Source organism: Cnephaeus nilssonii (genome assembly GCF_951640355.1).
Source record: "Cnephaeus nilssonii genome assembly, chromosome: 21".
Taxonomy (NCBI): Eukaryota; Metazoa; Chordata; class Mammalia; order Chiroptera; family Vespertilionidae; genus Cnephaeus; species Cnephaeus nilssonii.
The window spans coordinates 26,772,413-26,792,310 of record NC_137092.1 but is presented as its reverse complement, the minus strand read 5'-3'; the positions used below and the strand labels follow the sequence as shown (position 1 = coordinate 26,792,310).

At 39.6% G+C, this 19,898-nt stretch overlaps 1 protein-coding gene across 2 annotated transcripts in view; it reads right to left on the bottom strand.

Moving 5' to 3' along the window:
- Nucleotides 1-19,898, bottom strand: part of HMCN1 (hemicentin 1) — a 379,828-nt gene that overhangs the window by 211,105 nt on the left and 148,825 nt on the right. For both annotated transcript variants that reach the window (XM_079760677.1, XM_079760678.1), the window contains exons 6-10: nt 19,428-19,534; nt 10,032-10,152; nt 8,835-9,098; nt 7,226-7,370; nt 1,419-1,540 (exon numbers count right to left, since the gene is read on the bottom strand). In XM_079760677.1, the coding sequence (XP_079616803.1) occupies nt 1,419-1,540; nt 7,226-7,370; nt 8,835-9,098; nt 10,032-10,152; nt 19,428-19,534 (759 nt within the window). The remainder of the gene's footprint in view (nt 1-1,418; nt 1,541-7,225; nt 7,371-8,834; nt 9,099-10,031; nt 10,153-19,427; nt 19,535-19,898) is intronic.

Sequence of the window (19,898 nt, the reverse complement as noted above, 5' to 3'; positions counted from 1 at the left end):
CAGTCCAATTTCCGAGTGATACCAATGCTTGGCTGGCACAGAGTCCTACTAGAAGGGCCTGTGTAGAACACACATACAGAAGTTGCTGACACCAGAGAGCCAAACTCTCCACAGTCAGTTCATAAGTTCTAACTGGCACTTCCCAGTTATTTATGCGAGATGTCTGGATCAACTCACTCCAACCTCTTTCCCTTGTTGTCCTTCCCTTCATGAATATTGCTGGGAAAGCAACTCAAGTGCTCAAGTGTTTGTTTTCCCAGAAGCTGGGGAATGTTGACACAATTCCAGAACTTTGCATAATTACTGGAGATGAAAAACCATGAATGCTTTATGATGCATGTCAACTTGCTAAATTGTTCCAGAGGACAAACTTTATTTTTCTAAGAATAAGAGAATACAAATAATTTACTACAAGGAGAACACGCTTGCACGCCTCTGTTTTAAAGTTCAGCTTGGACTTATAACAAACGTAAGTCTTCTGAACTGTCCTGCAATTATAAAGCTTCTTTTGTCTTAAATGGTCTCAAGAAAATACACATCAGTGCTAAAAACAGGTACAGACACTCAGCAGCCACACTGAGGTCAGGATGGACTTGCTATTAAACACTCAGCAACGCTAGTCTACAAGGCAGGCAGAAAATAATTCAGTCAAAACAATGCAACCGATTCTAAATATGTGCTGACCAAGTGGCGTAAATTCTGGTCATTGATTAGACATGGCAGTTTCTTTTGTTTCCTAAGAATTCTGGAAGATTAGAGGCAAATAAATTTTTTTCACTAGAAGATAATCTATCTGATAAAATAGTTTGAGCCTTGCCTCCCAGTCAGTCATAGGAAACACACTATCTAAATGTGAAATCAGGAGCCGTTCTTCTGTCCTTCAATACACCAGAATTGTAGCCACTGAGGTCCAGTGTTTCTTAAATCTGATCACTTTCTATGTCAGGACCCACTCATGAAAGCACTGTGCTCATTATGAACAGGGGAGAAGGAAACAGAAAGATTAACCTTAATATTATCAGAACAGATCCCTTCCTTTTCTCAAATTTCATTTTTTTCAAAGGAAAATGCTACATGGCCATTAGAAAAGTGAGTTATTAAGTCTCTACAATAGCAATAATGATAACAACAATAGCAAAATAATAACAATAGCTAAAGTCTATTAAGTGTTTCTATGTGCCAAACTCTCCTCTACGTGTATTATATATACTATGTCATTTAACCCTCACACTTTCGCCATGTGACACTGTTACTGTTACTGTCATTTTATAAAAGGGACTCCAAGACACTGAGTCCTTAAGTAATTGGCCCAAGGAAGGTCACACAGCGAATAGGTGGTGAGGCCAGGATGAGCAAACATTCCATTTCCATAGCTGCATTCATACCCAGCCAACTGCAAAGCAACCAGTGGTAATCACCTGACACATCAAAAAATGTCTGTGCCCGTCCGGTCCCTGCGCTGCTGACAGCGATGCACTCATAGGAGCCTTCGTCGGACAAAGTGACCTTTTCAATATCCCAGCTCACACTGGCGGATTCTCTGGGGTAAGAAAACAGAAACATTTCTAGTTACTATGAAAACATGACCCAGTAGAAAGCAGTGATTCCACTATTTGTTCTGAAGTCTTCACCCAAAAGAACACCATAAAGAAAATAAGCCCTGGCCAGGTACCTCAGTTGGTTAGACTGTTATCCCAATACGCCAAGGTTGCAGGTTCCATCTCTGGTCAGGGCACATACAAGAATCAAGCGATGAATGCATAACTAAGTGGATCAACAAATTGATGATTCTTTCTCTCTCTCTCTTAAAATCAATAAATTAAAAAATGAATAAATTGATTAAGCTGCAGAGTTCTTTCTAGCTTAAAACTGAACAGCTTTTATATTTCAATTAGAAAGTTAAGCTTCTCTACACTGAACAAAGACACACCAAAGACAATAAGTTATGGAGATTATAAAATTCTACACAGAAATATTGTCTGGCTGTGTCAAAGTATAAGATAAAGAGCTGTTAGAGAAATACTGCTTAAACCCTCTCTCCTTCCTGATCATTCCCAGTTTTTGGACATGTTTAGTGAGGTTCTTAGACAAAGCAATTCAACCAGTTTAAAGATAGAAAATACTTTTTTTTAAAATCCTCGCCCGAGAATATTTTTCCATTGATTTCTAGAGAGGGTAGGAGGGAGGGAGGCAAGGGAGAGAGAAACACCGAAGTGAGAGAGACACATGAATCGGTTGCTTCCCGCATGTGCCCCAACCAGGGCTGGGGAACCTGCAACCGAGGTACATGCCCTTGACCAGGAACTGAACCTGTGACTCCTGGGTCTGCAGGCCGACGCTCTAACCACTAAACAAAACTGACCAGAGCCAGACTTTTTTATTCCAAAAAGATAAATACTCTTTAACTTTCTTACATAGAAGTTCTATATAAGGCTATATACCACATCTGGTTCAACCTATGTATACATTTAGAAAAAGAAAAATAATTAAATTTTATAGTTAAACTTATCATTTAGATAAAAAAAAAATCCCTTTGCTATATTGTGTATTCATTCATTTAATAAATATTTATATTTTGTTCTCTAATACTGTTCAAATTATATATCATGATATCTAATTTTCTGGAAGTGTCTAAATAATAGAAGTTCAATCCCTATTTAAAAGATTATAATAATCCAGGGCACATGCCTGGGTTACAAACTCCATTCCCCAGTGTGGGGTGTGCAGGAGGCAGCCAATCATTGGTTCTCATCACTGATGTTTCTCTCTCTCTCCCCCGTCTCCCTTCCTCTCTGAAATCAATATATATGTGTGTGTGTGTAATCTTTACATATTGTAATCTTTACATGTAAAGATTACAATGATCTATAAAACAGACATTATTTTGTTTTGAAATATGATTGAAATAACTGTAAAAAATATGAATGAAATGCATAAATATTTTCATAGTTTTTTTCTTACAACCATCCATACTATTTATAACCTTTTTAATCATTCTAGATAGAGCTGAGATGAAAACCTCACTGCAGAGTCAGGACACCTTCCACTGAAGTCAGAAATAATGACCCACGGCAATAACTCCAGGTCTCCCGCCCTGCAAGGGCACCACACCCACCATCAAACAACCGTGGAGGAATAACTGAGCCCCTAGTGCACAGTCAGCACTAACCTACAGTGGGTAAGGGAAAGTTAAGGCACAGGTTCCCATCATCACAAAAGTCAGAAACTAGACAATACCACTGGCCCATATGCCTTAGCAACTGTGACTATTCAGTTCATGTTGTTTCCTTCCATTGTGTATGTGCCGGGTGCCAGGGGTCCTTATTGTCATATGCAGAGGAAAACGGACTCGGACTGGACTCGATGCTGTACTGATCACCTAAGCTGCATCTTGAATGTTGAACAGCAGTACACCACACCCGACTTTATAAATGCCATTGTCTAGAGCAGGGGTGGGGAATGTCTGGCCTGAGGGCCGTATCAGACCCACGAAATTAGTCTGGCCCTGCCAAGGCATTAGGGGTGAGTTAATGAAATGTTTGACCAAATATAGCAGGCTAATTTATTTTTAGCAGGCTAATTTTTAAGTTGATTAATTTTGTATGGCCCTCGAATAATGTTATAAATATCCAAATGGCCCTTGGCAGAAAAAAGGTTCCCTTACCCCTGGTCTAGAGAACCTAGTCAGTGCCAGGAAGGCAGAAACTTAAAATACATGAGTCTTCTGTGTCCTCTGCAGGGGCCCACTTCAGAGGCAAACACGCATTAGGATTCATCAAAAACATGACATATGGTAATTTAGAGCAGAAAGTGACAATTCTTCTAGTTCCTCGTTATAAAAAAGAGACGTTGAGATCCAGAAAGAAGTCATTTGTTCCAAGGCACGTCACCAGCGTACAGATTGCTTGAAGAATACTCTCTACAGTTATTCTAGTTCCTCTCTCATTTATTCAATATTACATGAAAATCACTTTTTCTTTCACGTAGCCTTCTCAGTTGACATTAAGACAACATGGCCGCAAGTAAAAAGTTTTGAAGGAATGGCCTTTAGAATAGGGGAAGGACCATAAATAAAAATGTGCTATGCTGTTAATGCAAACTAATTACCTTCCATCCCCTAGTGACCACAGTGACGCACATAACAAAGATTCAGCCCTAAGTCTCACATTATTAGGAAATCTAATCAGAGATGGGCGAGTGAATCGGGGTTAGAGTATCAATCCATCATCACCCACACCTAATTCTGTCTTTAGCCTCTCCCATCCAAAAAGCTTTAATATGTGTCAGCAAAGGCATGTCACATCTCTGCATCACAGAGCTGGAAAAATGAGAGAAAGAATTCTTGTGGCTTACCTCCCAGAAACTGCATGGAATTAGTGTTTATAAAGAACCCCGTGTCTTTGAAAAATGTTACGCTTTCAACATGAAGCAGAGTGGTTTGATTTCATCAGTCAGTTATGTAGCTTCATTGGATATCCTGGTCAGTTGTGTTTGATTTATGGTTATTAAATATGTAGCTAAGTAAATCGTCAAGATATACTATGTGAGAAAAAAGTGGCAGGAAATACTGCAGTTCAATCTTTAAGTAATGGAAAAGTTTCTAAATTTATAAGGAACATTTCTGCCATAGTTTTGACTTAAAACAATCACCTCATAAAGAGACTGCATAAACGAAGAATTTCAAATATTTAACATCTTATGGAAGTTACTTATATTAATACTGAACTCACAGTAGGAGAGTTTTATAAAATAATTCCTAGAGTTTTTTCGAAAATGTAGTTGGTTTCATTCTAAGTTTGAAAAATAAACAAAAACAAACAAACAAACTAACAAAAAAACATTTTCCAGAAATCACCCTCCAGTTTTCAAGGCCTACTTCATTTTTTATTAGATTACGGATATTTGTCTAAAAAAGGTACCCATTTTCACAAGGACAGTTGGTGCCCTCTGGCCCACTCCCCCTGTTTTACAGGGTGGGGCAAAAGTAGGTTTCCAGTTGTTCTTATGGAAAATAATACCATAATTAATAAATAATAATACAAAAATAAACTCTGTTTCATGTACTCATAACTGTGAACCTACTTTTGCCAACCCCTGTATGCAGTGGCCACCTGTCAACCCACCCCCAGCACATGCCACTTTTCCCTGACCTCGTCTTCTGCCTTTCTCCTCCAGGCTCACGGGGCTCCGGCCACAATGGCTTCCTTCCTGTCTTTCTTCCCCACAACCCCTGCTCACTCCAGCCTTCGGGCATGTGCACTTGCTGGTCCTGGTGTGCGCACACTCTTCACGGATATCTGCATACATCTCTGCAACTATGTTCAGTTCTTTGCACAAATGCCCCTTATCCTGAATTTTTTAATCGTAACTTGGTAGCCCTAGCCAGTTTTTCTCAGTGGTTAGAGCGTCGGCCTGCGGACTGAAAGGTCCTAGATTCGATTCTGGTCAAGGGCATGTACCTCGGCTGCAGGCTCAATCTCTGGCCCTGGTCGGGGCACCTGCGGGAGGCAACCAATCGATGGGTCTTTCTCACATCAATGTTTCTCTTTCTCTCTGTTTCTCCCTCTCCCTTCCACTCTCTTTAAAATTCAATAGAAAAATATCCTTGGGTGAGGATTAACAAAAGAAAACAAGAAAATGATTAGCTTGGCCAAAACCACATGCACCTGACCTACTAGCCTTACTCATCCCAATTAACCTGCTCTACCTTTGCCTTAACATTGATCACATTCACTGATCCTAAAACTTTCCATCAGATTCAGAGACCTGTTTACCTGGACGCCAATAACAGGACCTCTCATTAGCAAGGACCCTTCCAAGGCTCAGTACCTAACTTTGTATTCATAACTTGTAATTCTTTGATTTAACAAGGGACCCTCGAATTGTATAAAACTCAGGTTCTCTAGAACCTAAGTCAACTCTTGAATGTATTCTAGCATTTATATATTAACACTAGAGGCCCAGTGCACAAAATTTGTGCATGGGGATAGGGGTCCCCTCAGCCCAGCCTGCACCCTCTCCAATCCCTGGGGTCGGGCCGAAACCGTCAGTTGGACATCCCTCTCACAATCTGGGACTGCTAGCTTCTGACTGCTCACCTGCCTGCCTGCCCGATTGCCCCTAACTGCCCCCCTACCAGCCAGATCACCCCTAACTGCCTCTGCCTGCTAGCCTGATCGCCTCTAACTACCCCCCCCCGCCAGCCTGGTCACCCCTAACTGGCCCCCCCCACTCACCTGGTTACCCCTTAGTGCCCCCTCTGCCAGCCTGGTTGTCCTCTGCTGACCTGGTTACCCCCAACTACACCCCCCCGCTGGCCTCGTTGCCCCTCACTGCCCCCCTGCCAGCCTGGTCGCCCCCCACTACCTCCCCTGCAGGCCTGGTTGCCCCTCACTGCCCCCCTCTACCAAGCCTGGTCACCCCTCACTGCCCCCCTCTGCTGGCCTGGTTGCCCCTCACTGCCCCCCGCTGCCAGCCTGGTTGCCCCATGCTGCCTGCTGGTCAGTCATTTGGTCGTCCCTCGCTAACCCCCCTGACAGCCTTGTTGCTCCATGCAGCCTGCTGATTGGTTGTTACTGTGAGGGCATCGTGACCAATTTGCATATACCCTTTTATGAGTATAGACTAGCAGCCCGTTTGCATGAAGATTCGTGCAATAGACCTTCATTCACCTGGCTGCCTGCACCAGTTTTCTGCCGGCACCGGGGACCCAGGCCTTGGCTGTGGCCACCGCCTTCTGCCTTCTTTCAGGGGCTCTGCTGCACCCCAGCGTCCCTGCTAAGGATCATAGGAGCCGACCCCCTGGTTGTTGCCTGCGATCCGTGCAGGCTCCCCGCTGGTGCCCAAGGCCGGGAAAGCCTCCGCCCGAGGCTTTCCCGGCCTTGGGCTCCGCCGCACCCCAATGTCCCTGCGACGGTTTCCTGGTGGGCGTGGCTGGTGGGCGTGGCTGGTGGGTGTAGCGAAGGTTCGGTCAATTTGCATATTACTCTATTATTAGGTAGGATACTATATTTAGCATCTCTTTGATGTCTTCCTCCATCACATACAAACTCCACAAGGGTGCAGAGCTGTGTCTGTTTTGATCACTGCTATATTCCAAGACCATAGAGCAAGTACATGAGAATTTCCAGTAAAAAACACATTAAAATAAATATCTTTTACAAATAAGTATTATTTCTATTTAGATGTTTAATGCTATCAATTATTAATAGAAACATGTACCCACTTTAAATACTGGTCTACTCCGAGTTTGAGTCCATTTCTGACAAAGCTCAAGGTAAAGGGCAAAAGACTTTCAACAGAGCAGGGAAGTCGGCCAGGCTGCAGGTAGTATCCTGGGGTCTTCTTAGGCATTGTAACTTTGGGAGCATCTAGGGAAAAAAGAACATGGGTGAGAAGGTTACAATGATATTGAGTACTTCCTGGTAAGCCATTCAAAATCTTCATACCTTAATTTTTCCTGTAAATCTTCTGTATTCCAATTAATCTAAATCTCCTAAAATCACTTTAATTATCTTTGTTAAAAGCTTATTAATTTCAATGTTTTCATGAACCCCTTACTAAAGTATTCATTGAATCTAAGACTCCATTGATTTTAAGATGGGGCATTATTTTTGATACTACCAGGATAGAAAAAAAAAAAAAAGCTACCAAATTAGTTACACTATATCATCAATTTTGAAAACATTTTTATTTCAAAAATTAAATATTTGAAGAGAACTCACATCTTATAATTGAATTTATAGGGTGATTATTTTTCTAAAAAGAATGGAAAAATTCATTTTTAAGAATACAATAGATTTTAAAGTATTCAATTTAGGGGCTGAAACAACTAACTTTGAATACTGTAAATTAGAAAACATTGATGTTGGTTCTATTCTCATCATTTTTACAACTTTAAACAATAGCTATAGAGCTGTTCCTAATACCCCAAATCACAGCCTTATGTATAAATGATAAATGTTGCTCCTTCATACAATGGGACAATATTAGAAACAATCCTACATCTTTGTCTACAATGCTAAAATATTGATCAGAATTGTCATCAGTGCTAAGAAGTAGCTCAAATACAAATTAAAAAGCTACCTGATGCCTCCAAATAATCTCTAAGCTATGATCTCATCTCTAGGTAATAGCAAACATATAAGTAGCTAATTTTCTAATTAACTAACAAACCAACCTACCACTTAAAGGCAGAATCATTACCAATTGTTTACAGTATTTCTGACAATTGCACATAAACATTTATATATTAACACTAGTCCATTTAGATAGATCAGTGGTCGGCAAACTCATTAGTCAACAGAGCCAAATATCAAACGTACAACAATTGAAATTTCTTTTGAGAGCCAAATTTTTTAAACTTAAACTTCTTCTAACGCCACTTCTTCAATAGAGACTCACCCAGGCCGTGGTATTCTGTGGAAGAGCCACACTCAAGGGGCCAAAGAGCCGCATGTGGCTCGCGAGCTGCAGTTTGCCAACCACTTAGATTATTCAAACATTAAACATACATGCCAGGCTTTGTAGAGAGACTAAGAGCACCAGAATTTCCCAGTTTGACTTCTTACATTGATTGACATAATCAAAATGTTCAGATTTATAATCAAGGAGCCTTAACATGAAACTCTGATGTGCTATTTCATAGTTAAGAAAAGCTAAAGATTACATAGCCTATGTGTAAACGCTCATCAAATCAGTAACCCAGTAACAATGTGAGGATATTATTTTTAACTTTATAGTCTGTTCTTTACCTACAGGACTACATCACTTCATCCCGCCTACCCCTACCTTAAGCTATCTATACTCCAGTATTGAATGAAATGATGTCTCACCTGGGACGATACTAGAAAAGGAAACACTTGATACTCTCTGGAAGAGATAATCGTCCTTATCATAACCTGCTACTTTGAGGAAGAAAGCTTCGTTTGGTGGTATGAAGTCAGAAATATTCCATATGCCATAAGGTTTTCGATCTGGGTAATATTTGACAGGAATAGTCTTCAGAGAACTGCCTGAGATACTCAGAAGTTCAAGACGATCTACTCTAGCTGGGACGGAAATTCCGGAAGTGTTCAGAAGCACATAGGTAGGGATTCCTAGAAGAGAAAGACTTGGTTATTATTTACAAGTAATATTCAAATGAGGTGTGATATGAAGTAAGTTTTTGCATTATAATAATAACAGATAATAAGTACCATAAGTATGAGTACTGCCGATTGTCCTATAAAGTGTGGCCAAGTTATAGTCTTTTCCACATTAAAATAGTTTATTCATGGCCAGAGGTACTTAGGGAATCCCAAGTGATTATTCTGTAGTCTATTAACTATCTTTATATGTAGAAAAATTATAATTGTGAATACTGTTATGTGATGTTTGATCACATGAATATTTTTAAAGTTCACTATTTGTATCCTTTCAATAACTACAGCAATAAAAATAAATGAAAAACCAGAAAAAAATTTTCAAGAGTCACAGTAGTATTGAGCTTTTTTTTATAGCTCTAAATAATCATGCATAAGTAAAATAAGAGGAAGAACAAACTTTAAAATCTGCAATAATTTTACCTTTAAACATATAATGATATATAATATCTTTAACTTTTTAGCCATATATACATACACAATTTACCTTTGCACCTTGACAACAAATCAGTTTATAGATGTTAGTAAGAGAAAGACTCAAGATCTAGGTCAGTAGTTTTCAAAGTTTAGTAAGTATAGCAATCAACTGGGATACTCCTGGAAGTACATATGCCTAGGCCCTGCCTCCTGTGGGTCTGATGCAGGAGATCTGGGGCAGGGCACAGGAATCTTAATTTCTGAGCATCTCCCTGAGAGATTTCAGTACCACTGGTCTTGGGACTACACGCTGGAAAACAGTGACTAGGCCAAGAGTGCAATCATGTTTAAAGATGTTCTCTGTTTCCCAATTTTATTGACTGGTGAGAATCATAAAAACACAGACATTCTGAGAAATATTTTCGCTTGGATCTCTACTATGTCAGTTTGAAGCAATATGCACATACAAACCTTGCACTGGTCTGCTGACTGTTTTCTTGAAGTCCAGGGTGGGCTTTCGGGAAAAACCAGCTCGGAAATCAATAGTACTGAGGCCGGTGATGCGAACGGAGTGCCGTCCACTGCTGGAAGTCTGAAAATGTTCAAATGACAAACCCCATCAGCAGCTGATCCAGGGTACCGGTCACACGGAACACCAGTATTGGAAACTGCAGGGTGCTTATTGAGATCGATGTCCAATAGTTGAGGCTCTGAACTCAGTATTCTGAACTGAACTATGATCCTATAACTTAAATGCATGTTTTATGATCCATGTCCCAGGGGACTGCTCTGAAATACAATTCAGTAATGCACTGCATGCCCAATGGTGAAAGAGTCACTGGTGAGGGAGCCTTCAGTAAATCTGTAAAAGTTCTATGAAGACATGGATCTTAGTTTCTTTGACTGTATGAACCATGATGGATGCTCAGCAAATACTGAGGAAATGAATTAATGGCTAAATCTTCTCCCCCAAACACCATTCAGGTACATTAAGAAAGATGTTTACTTTCTCAGTGCCTCTGAGGAGATACAGACAGGGCAGCTGACCTCAGCCAACCAACACGGCTCAGCTCAGCAGAGTCCCAGCCCAAGCACTCGCTGCTTCAGACACAAATTGAGTGCAACATGGTCCTCGGGCTTTAAGAGCTCATGGCCAGTGAGGGGGACAGATGCATCAACAAAAACATTTAGTACCACGTAGTGATTGAAATAAATACCATGTACACAGAAATACATAAAAGGAGCATTAGAAGCCTGAAAGTTCAGCTAAAATCTCCTAAAAGGGGGTGATGACTGAACTAAATGGCGAAGGATACTAAGTACTGGATGTGTGCATAAGTAGTAAGTAATTTGGATTAGGGCCACCGGATACAATAACACTACCATTTATTGGTTATGTTCTCCATGCCCAGACTCTTTAAATACATGGGCTTATTTAATCCTCATGCCAATTCTATCAGAGAGATGTCAACAGTATCACCGCTGTACAGATAACTATGTGATAGCAGCATTGAAGCAGAAGATGGGAGTGAGAGAAGAGCATTCACAGGATAACACCAGGGCACCTAACAGGTACCAGAGTTTCAACACGTATTTAGGTATCAGCAAGGACAGAATGCTAGCTACTCGGTATTCCCTAAATCACCGCGGCTTCTTATTACTTGGCAATGAGGAGAGGAAGGGTGAAGAGATATGTTCCTGTTACTACTAAATTTATTCCCATTGAGCAGAACCTGCAGGAACTCAAAGGAAAAGCACATAAGAGTGAGGAAAAAGAAAAAAACACATCTTCATTAAAACAGTGTTGTATTCTTAGCGTAAATGCTGCTGCTAACTACGAGGGCTCAATTTCTTAAGGGTTACAAAGGATTGTGTGTGTAAATGGAAAGGTCTCAATAGTGCCACTTATTCCATTATTTTAAAAGGAAAACATGCTATGAATCGTATATAATGGACACTCAAAAAGGAACCTAAGGATCATGATCCTACTTTAATAAGGGATTTCCTTTAAGATTACAAAAAAAAACCTTTCTACTAATTTCAGCTGCTTTAGATAATGTACAGTTTTATTGAAGACACTATTGCCTACTGATTTCATGTGAGGACAAATGGTCCATATTATGATGAGCTGATTTTTATTTATTCACTGACATCATATATCATTGTTAGTTGCCTTGCTCATCAGAAAGTCCCCTACGATAAAGCAGCCTTAACTGAAACCAGCGTAACCCAATCCATTGAGATAATCATGAGAAATGCATGGCACATGTAGCGGCAAAAGTTGTTTTCTGAAACCCCATTGTGTTCACACCCTGGCTCTGCCACCTGCTGTATCTGTGCCTTTAAGGAAAATAATGGTACTGTCTCACAGGGGCTTTTTAAAGATGAAAAGTGACAATTTATATAAAAGATTTAGTCTGCTGTACAGAATGCATTTTGTATATGTTAAGACTTGTTTTTCCTTTTTTCTTTTTTCATTTACTGGTTTGTTTTACTATCGTTATACCTAAAACTTTTATGTTCCTATTGCACTAAAATTTGAAAAAGGGAGCTCAGCTAAGAAACAGGAAAATAACAGCTTACTTTAAAAAAAAAAAAGACTAACATAATAAAGTATGGTGGTTTTCACCAAGAGATTTAATGTGATGTTTTATGTTCCTAAAATATTGTCCTAATATTGTTGCAGTATTTTAAGAGAATGATTAAAGAATGATAATTGCAGAGACCATTTTTAACAACTAGTTTCTTTTTTTCTTTTTACTATGTTTTTAAGACATAATTTTGGTTTATTTGTGATGTCCTTTGCTACCATTATCCTGATTAATATAGAGCAGCTGTGCATAAAAATTGACTCACTTGTATTTCAAACAATATATAATATAATGAGCTACATTACTGCTCTGCGTTAGAATGTCATGGTCAAGTGTCAAAGGGTCAGGGCTAGAATTACACAAGCTGCTGCAATGCAAGCTAAACCAGGGCAAATATGAGGTTGTACTAGATGTCTATTGGCAAATATAACTGTCAGTAGGGAACCTTGATTCACAAAGCAGTAAGAGGAGCAGAGTGGACCAGAGCCCAGGTTTCTGAATTGGAGTGAATGAAGGATCAGGCTGAGGTCCCATTGAGCAAGCACCATGGAGAGCTCCATGGAAAACTAGTTGCTCCTGTTAATCTTCTTGGTCAGCTCTATTGCAGACGGGTCTACTTCTGAGTTTAAGGATGAAGGGCTATTAAATCTCTCTCTATATTGCAAGTCCCTTAAGGGGATATCTTATGTCATATTCACCACCTACAAAATATTACTCAATGGGCACTTAATACATGTAAGTTTAATAAATATTAAAGTCATCCCAATGTCACGGCTTTCCCTTAGATTCTCCTAGGACCAGCCAATGTCAGATTCATCAAGAATTCTTTGAATTTTTCTAGAAGCATTATGCTAAGCATGTTCATACATTATCTCCTAAAATCCTATTATTTCCAAAGATTATTTTATAGCACCATAAAGAAACTGAAGCTCAAAGAAATGAGTACTTGCCTAGGTCTTCACAGCATGTTAAATTGCAATTATTTCAAGTCCAATACTCTTTCTATAATACTTAAGGCTGTGCACAGCATTTTAGGATAGCATAATCTCTGGGTTGATTTGGCATAGAAGACAATAATACCCTCCAACTATTCGTTTGCCATTCTACATTTCTAAATACACTTTCATTTTAGAGGGGTCAGGTAAGAGGAGTTTTGTCAAACTACTCTTCGAAAAAAGAAAGTCCTGCCCAGCTGGTATGGCTCAGTGGTTGAGCATCGACCTATGAACCAGGAGGTCATGGTCTGATTCCTGGTCAGGGCACATGCCCAGGTTGTGGACTCAATGCCCAGTGTGGAAAGTGCAGGAGACAGCCGATCAATGACTCTCTCTCATCATTGATGTTTCTATCTCTCTCTCCCTCTCCCTTCCTCTATGAAATCAATAAAAATATATTTTTTTAAAAAAAGAAATTCCTAATTTTTGTCATTTTCCAATTTCTGTGGTGTAAATGCTACCATCATGGCTGATTTAAAGCTCCCAACATGATGCCACTGAACACAGATATGGGAAGAGAACGTGCATGATTGACTCTCCATGAGCCATTATGGGCCAGCTTCATTCAGCCTGTTATTAGGTCATGATAATAGTTCTGGCCAATGTGATATAAAGGGTGTGAAGGGTGTCTATTACTCACAGATGTCTGTCTCATCTCAGAAGTAACATATTTCTTCCTCCTCCTCCTCTTCCTTTTTTTTTTTTTTTTTTTTTGAAATTCAATGTACATTCTCCCATCTGTTCCCCCAACAAAGTAAGTGAAGAAGCTTCCTGTTCTAAATTATGGTGGTGCCTCCATAATTTACCTTGGGTGACTGTGTGAAGTAGAAGGTCATGTCAACCCCCCCAGGACCTGGACCATTGGAGAGAATTAACTTCCTTGTATGGAGCCAGTGAGAATTCCTCCTAGTACTAAGTGTGAAGGCTGCCCTTTTATAAACTGAATTAAAATGTAACTAATAGGGCTGGCTTTCATTGCTCCTAAAGAGTTTCAATGTTTCATAAAATAATCAACAAGTCCAAATCTTTTTAAAAAACTGTGTGTATCTGCATTAATAGAAAGTGTAGATTAAATTTACACATATTCAAAAAGAATAATTCAATTAATTTTATTATTCATGTGTCCAAAACCCATTTAAGTACTTTACCAACATCTAATTTAATCATGACAATATTAAGTAGGCATTCCCTCCCCCTTTTTCTCAGACTTAGGGAGGTTAGGTCATTTCTCCAAGGTAAAAAAGATATTAAGTAGTAGATCTTGAATTACAATAGATGCCCAGCTCTTTTCAAAGTATTTGTTCTTAAATGACAGGCCATTCTTTACAAATGAAAGAATATTATGGTTTCAATCAGATATTTAATGAGAACTTACTGGACACTGTGCCAGACACAAAGATATAATAATGCCAGCTAGATTTAAATACTATCATTTTATGAGGCACTGTATGTTCAGAGAAATGTGATATAAGGAGATAAATGTACCCAAAGCATAGAATAAACTATTTCAATATATGTACAAACATACTCATTTATATACACACATGTGTACAGATATCCTTTTATTAAAAAAGGAAACATTCCATTTGGTTGACACTCTGATATTGGCAGACCAAAACAATTGGGAAATTTTCCAGGAAAAAAATCTACAAAATATTCCATTGACCCAAAACATTGAATTAATGCTTCACCTAATCCCTTTAAATACCACACCTGGGGTAGTCTTCAGGTTTATTCAAAAGAGTCACCAGGTGAGAATAATTGGAAGCCAGCATAATATTCTTCTTGTGTGGTCCTTTGTAGACTGGAGGCTTATTTAATTATGATTCCTGAACAAGCTTATGCCACTTGAGTATGGCATAAAATATCCTTATCCTTAGAAAATGCATTGGTAGGTTCTGGCAACCAACAGGGCTATCTAAAACCAAAATATTTCTACGAGTCTCCAAATCTCAATATAATCGTGTGGTTGGGTACACTCCCTTCTCTCCTTGGGAGATTATCTCAGGACAGTTTATCCAAATTTACTTAATGGAAAGCTACCCCAGGGGATGTGTTAAGTTACATGATCACACTGGATAATCCTAGACTAATAGAAACAGTTTGTACCACCTAAATCCAATGGGTGCTGACAACGACTTAATATCTTTGCTGGGAGTTTCCCTTAAAGACCAGAACACAAAACTTGGCCCAAGAGTTCTGTGGTTATGTTCAAATATTCTATATATAGATATAACTCCCTGAATGGAAAATTATATTGCTTCTCAGAAATAAGATCCAGGATTTGTAGCTTCCCCACAAATGAGAATTCAGGGACATAAAACAGCCTTCTCTTTTATTTGCAATAAAACTTCAGTTACCTCTTTTTAACATGCTTTTACCTGCCTCAGAGGCAACTGAAAATATCTGAGTCTTTTAAACGGACTATACAGATAAGTTGACTCATTGTTTCTCTTTAGTAAAAGTGTCCCAATAAACTACAGAAAAGTAATTACCAGGGTTTCAGAGGGAAACCACAGAAGGAAAAAGAACACCATTCTCATAGCATTTTAAATCATGGAAAAGTTAAAGTGTTTTGTGCCAGTACATCAACTATAGGCTAGCTAAATCAACCCCTTGGCCTGCTTCCTTAGATATTGTCAGAATGAATATATTACTTTTTATTCATGAGTACTTATCTAATTCTTTCCCAGGCATTGTGACTGCACTAGTATACATAATAGTGACAAAATCTGGCCTGCAGTAAAACAAGAAGAAAAAACCTATCCAGAAATAAATATGAAATGAGGGAGAAAATAATCCAAAGGGAGGTGCAGAAAGATTGCAGTAGAAGGCAGAGGGAAAGAGAGCATTGTAGAGAGAAAAGGTCAGATGAGGCTTGCTGACAGTGTTGCCATTTAAGCTTTAGGGGATTCGTTGGAAGGAAAGGAATTCCAGGAAAAGGAACAGTAATGTGGTAGGAGAGAGGATAAAAGTGCATTTTATGTCTGGCCGGCATGGCTCAGTGGTAGAGCATTGACCTACAAACCAGGAGGTCATGGTTCGATTTTGGTCAGGGCACATGCCCAGGTTGTGGGCTCGGTCCCCAGTGTGGGGTGTGCAGGAGGCACCCGATCAATGATTCCTTCTCATCACTGATGTTTCTCTCTCTCTCTCCCTCTCCATTCCTCTCTGAAATCAATAAAAATATATACATATATATTTTTAAAAGTACATTTTATTTGCTAGAGTATGAAGGAAAGTGATTGAAAAGAACTAGAAAGACTGATTGAGGCTCCATTGACTATCACGCTAAGGTCAAGTAATAGATAGACTGTTCTCCATATTTGGGATAAAAATTGATATGCGAAGCACTCAAAAGCCGTTATTAATTCTACCAATAGAGCAGACATCTTCCAGATAGCAGAGTGCATGGGGGATAGCACCAGGGATATACAGCACTATCTAATCTCAGGCATTTTTCTTCTTGAGAAAGCACACATGTAAGACATTATCATTCGTTCACCATCCAAAAGGGAGATCCAAAGTCAGCACCAATATTTCTGTCAGTAGGTTCAGCTCAATTTCCTTCGCACTATTAAACCGAGGCATTATTTTGGTATTTCACCTTGGAGCAAATATGTTCATTATCTTGAAGTTGCCCCGTAACACTTATCCTTTGTTTAGTTACGACTAATTGTACTCGGGAAATGGTGTAGCATCAGAACTAGAGGTGAGGACTAGATATAAAGTTAAGATAATATAATAATAAATACTGTCTTCTTATTGTTTTCTTAATTATAGGAAACTGGGCTTAGAGACTTGTCTAAACAGAGTTCCCAGCGCCTCATCACCTTATCCTCTCCCTCCTCACTCACAGACTAATCTTCAGTGCTTTTCTGTTCTAATTGTCAATTAAAATGTGCTTAGTTCCCATTCAGTATCAGGAACATTGCCCAGAGCAAGCACTCACCCCAGTGTTTATTGAATAGATGACAATGAGTAGGTGTGGCAGTCACAAGATAAAACAGACAGGCCTTATCCCTCTTCTAGGCAAGAATTGTACTAGAGGAAATACCACTGGTAGCAATCCAAATCACCTTGAAAATGAGTTCAAAGACTCATGATAAGTTGCTAATGGTCAATACCTTAATGTTCTATTCAGAAAGCAACACTGAATTGCCTTAATAGACTAGCTAGCTCAGGACACTGCTGGCTTAGATTGTGCTTACAATGATGAAGAAAAAATGAGACTCAGGATTTCGTATACTCTTTCCTACTGTGATCCCAGAAAGACGCACTCAACACTAGCAATATTTGGTGCAAGTTGGTCAAAATAACCACCACATCAAATGTGCCAAAGTATAGCAGCAAAACACTTCATTGTTGCTAACCTAAGGCACTTAATAATTACTGAACAACTACTACATGCAAGGAACTGGGTGAATAAAATGGAAAAATGGGGCCATTTCCAGTCTATTCAGTAAGAAATCCCCAGATTTTATTATTTCACATCGCCTTCTTACCTATACCCTTATTCCATCTTATCCACCACCAAAATATAAAAATAAAAAATCAATATTACGTTTCTACTTTCCCTACAAAAGCTCAGAGTTCTGAGAATAAAGAACGGATATTCTAGGATTTGAATGGAGTTACAGTGGAAATTTCAAGTATTATTAAAAAAAAAAAAGAAAGACAAAAACTGAAATGCAAAAGTGGCATTCCAATGTGCATAGTATAACACCCCACACACTTTCACAGCAGCTCTAGCATTTAAAGCGTGAGCCCAGGAATCCCATGGCTTATGCAGGAAGCCAAGCCAGCCAAGGAGAAAAGGCTGCAAGGGGTCTCTTCACTCGAGTTGTCCCACAAGGACTCTAGAACAAGTCTTTTATCTGGGAGGTGCGAAGGGTGCGGACAGGAAGAGGGGAGGCGACCCAGGAGAGGAAGCAGACCATAAGGGTGTGCTGTTCATCCTGCGCCCACGTGGACAAACTGGGGCTCTCTCAGCTTTCCTGAGGGGTGCAATTCCCCAGCAGAACAGCCTTCTCTTGTTCTGGGGGAAAACGCGCTGACGCAGAAATACAGACACTGGAGTTGGAAGTAGGCCAGAGCACACGAAAAAGTCTGAGAAATACGGGCAAGGCACTCAGAAGAAATCTAACGCAGAGGGTCACACACACAGTTGCAGACCTGGATCCCAGGTTTATGGTATCCTGGTATCTTGAATGTCGGTTGTGTGTTCTCTCCTCCAGATGGCCAAAGTACAATGTTTTCTTAGAGTGAACGTACACTACTTAAATGTAATTCTAGGAAACAAGTAGCATTTTGTGTTAAACAATGGATGGAGACCCGACAAATAACAGTAGCTAACCGTACTTGAGTGCTTACTTTGTAACAGGAACTATGCTAAGCATTCTATTTCCATCATCTTAATTTCATTCTCGCACACAATTTAATAAGATAAAGGACTAATCTTGACATCCCCACATCACACAGGAGGAATGCCAGGCACAGGGAAGCTACGGTCCCAAAGCAATACAGCTTTTTAGAGGCACTGAGATTCCAACCCAGGCTTCCACACCACAGCCTATGCCCCTTAACCATTATTCTCTACAGTCTCCCTCTTGTTGCTTTAGACCAGTGGTTCTCAACCTTTCTAATGCTGCGACCCTTTAATACAGTTCCTCATGTTGTGGTGACCCCCAACCATAAAATTATTTTCGTTGCTACTTCATAACTGTAATTTTGCTACTGTTATGAATCATAATGTAAATGTCTGTGTTTTCCGATGGTCTTAGGCGACCCTGCTAGCGGTCGCGACCCACAGGTTGAGAACCGCTGCTGTAGAGCCTAAGACCAAACACAGATATTTACATTACGATTCGTAACAGTAGCAAAATTACAGTTATGAAGTAGCAGCGAAAATAATTTTATGGTTGGGGGTCACCACAACATGAGGAACTGTATTAAAGGGTCGCAGCATTAGAAAGGTTGAGAACCACTGCTTTAGAGGCAGGAGGTAGATAACACAATCAATCTACAGATTTGATGGCAGGAAAACTAACTGAGAATTTTAAGTGTATTTGGGGTGGCACTGATGCCTTCAAGGTCATTGAAACTTAACACGCCCAATTCACGTGACCAAGAGACCAACAAATGCACTATGTGTATTGCTTCTTGGTAAAAGCACTTGTCCATGATTGCAAGAGAAGATACAAGTAAACTATTGTACACACTTTAGAGAACATGCCGACATAAAAATAAAATAATAAATAGACTTTGTCCAATAACAGTACCTTCACTGTCCACAGTCCAGCCTCTGGCTCTTTCACATTCACCACCTTGGCAGAGTTATGGATATTCAATAGCTCATTCAGGCCAAACCCCTTTTTGATCAGCTTCCCTGAAAGACAGACGTAAAGTTAACAAGCATAACCCTTTCTTTCAGCGATGTATATTAGCTGTATACATTTCCAGTATAAATTACCTAGTGGACATTTGTTTCTATAGCTCAAAACACTATTTTTGGTTATATATAAAAAGAACTTAATTTTAGGGTTTCTGGGCATTGGAACGGAAGTAACTGATTCTCACTTGCTATGCTGATTTGATCTTAAAATGAGAATAACCATTGGCAGACTATAGCCATGCTTCCAAAGCCATCTTAGGTAACGATTATTACGGCTACTGAAAAGTTATGTGCAGTCGCTAGGAACATTTAGATTTAATCGATGACAAAACAGTAAACTGGCATCAATGTCTTTTTG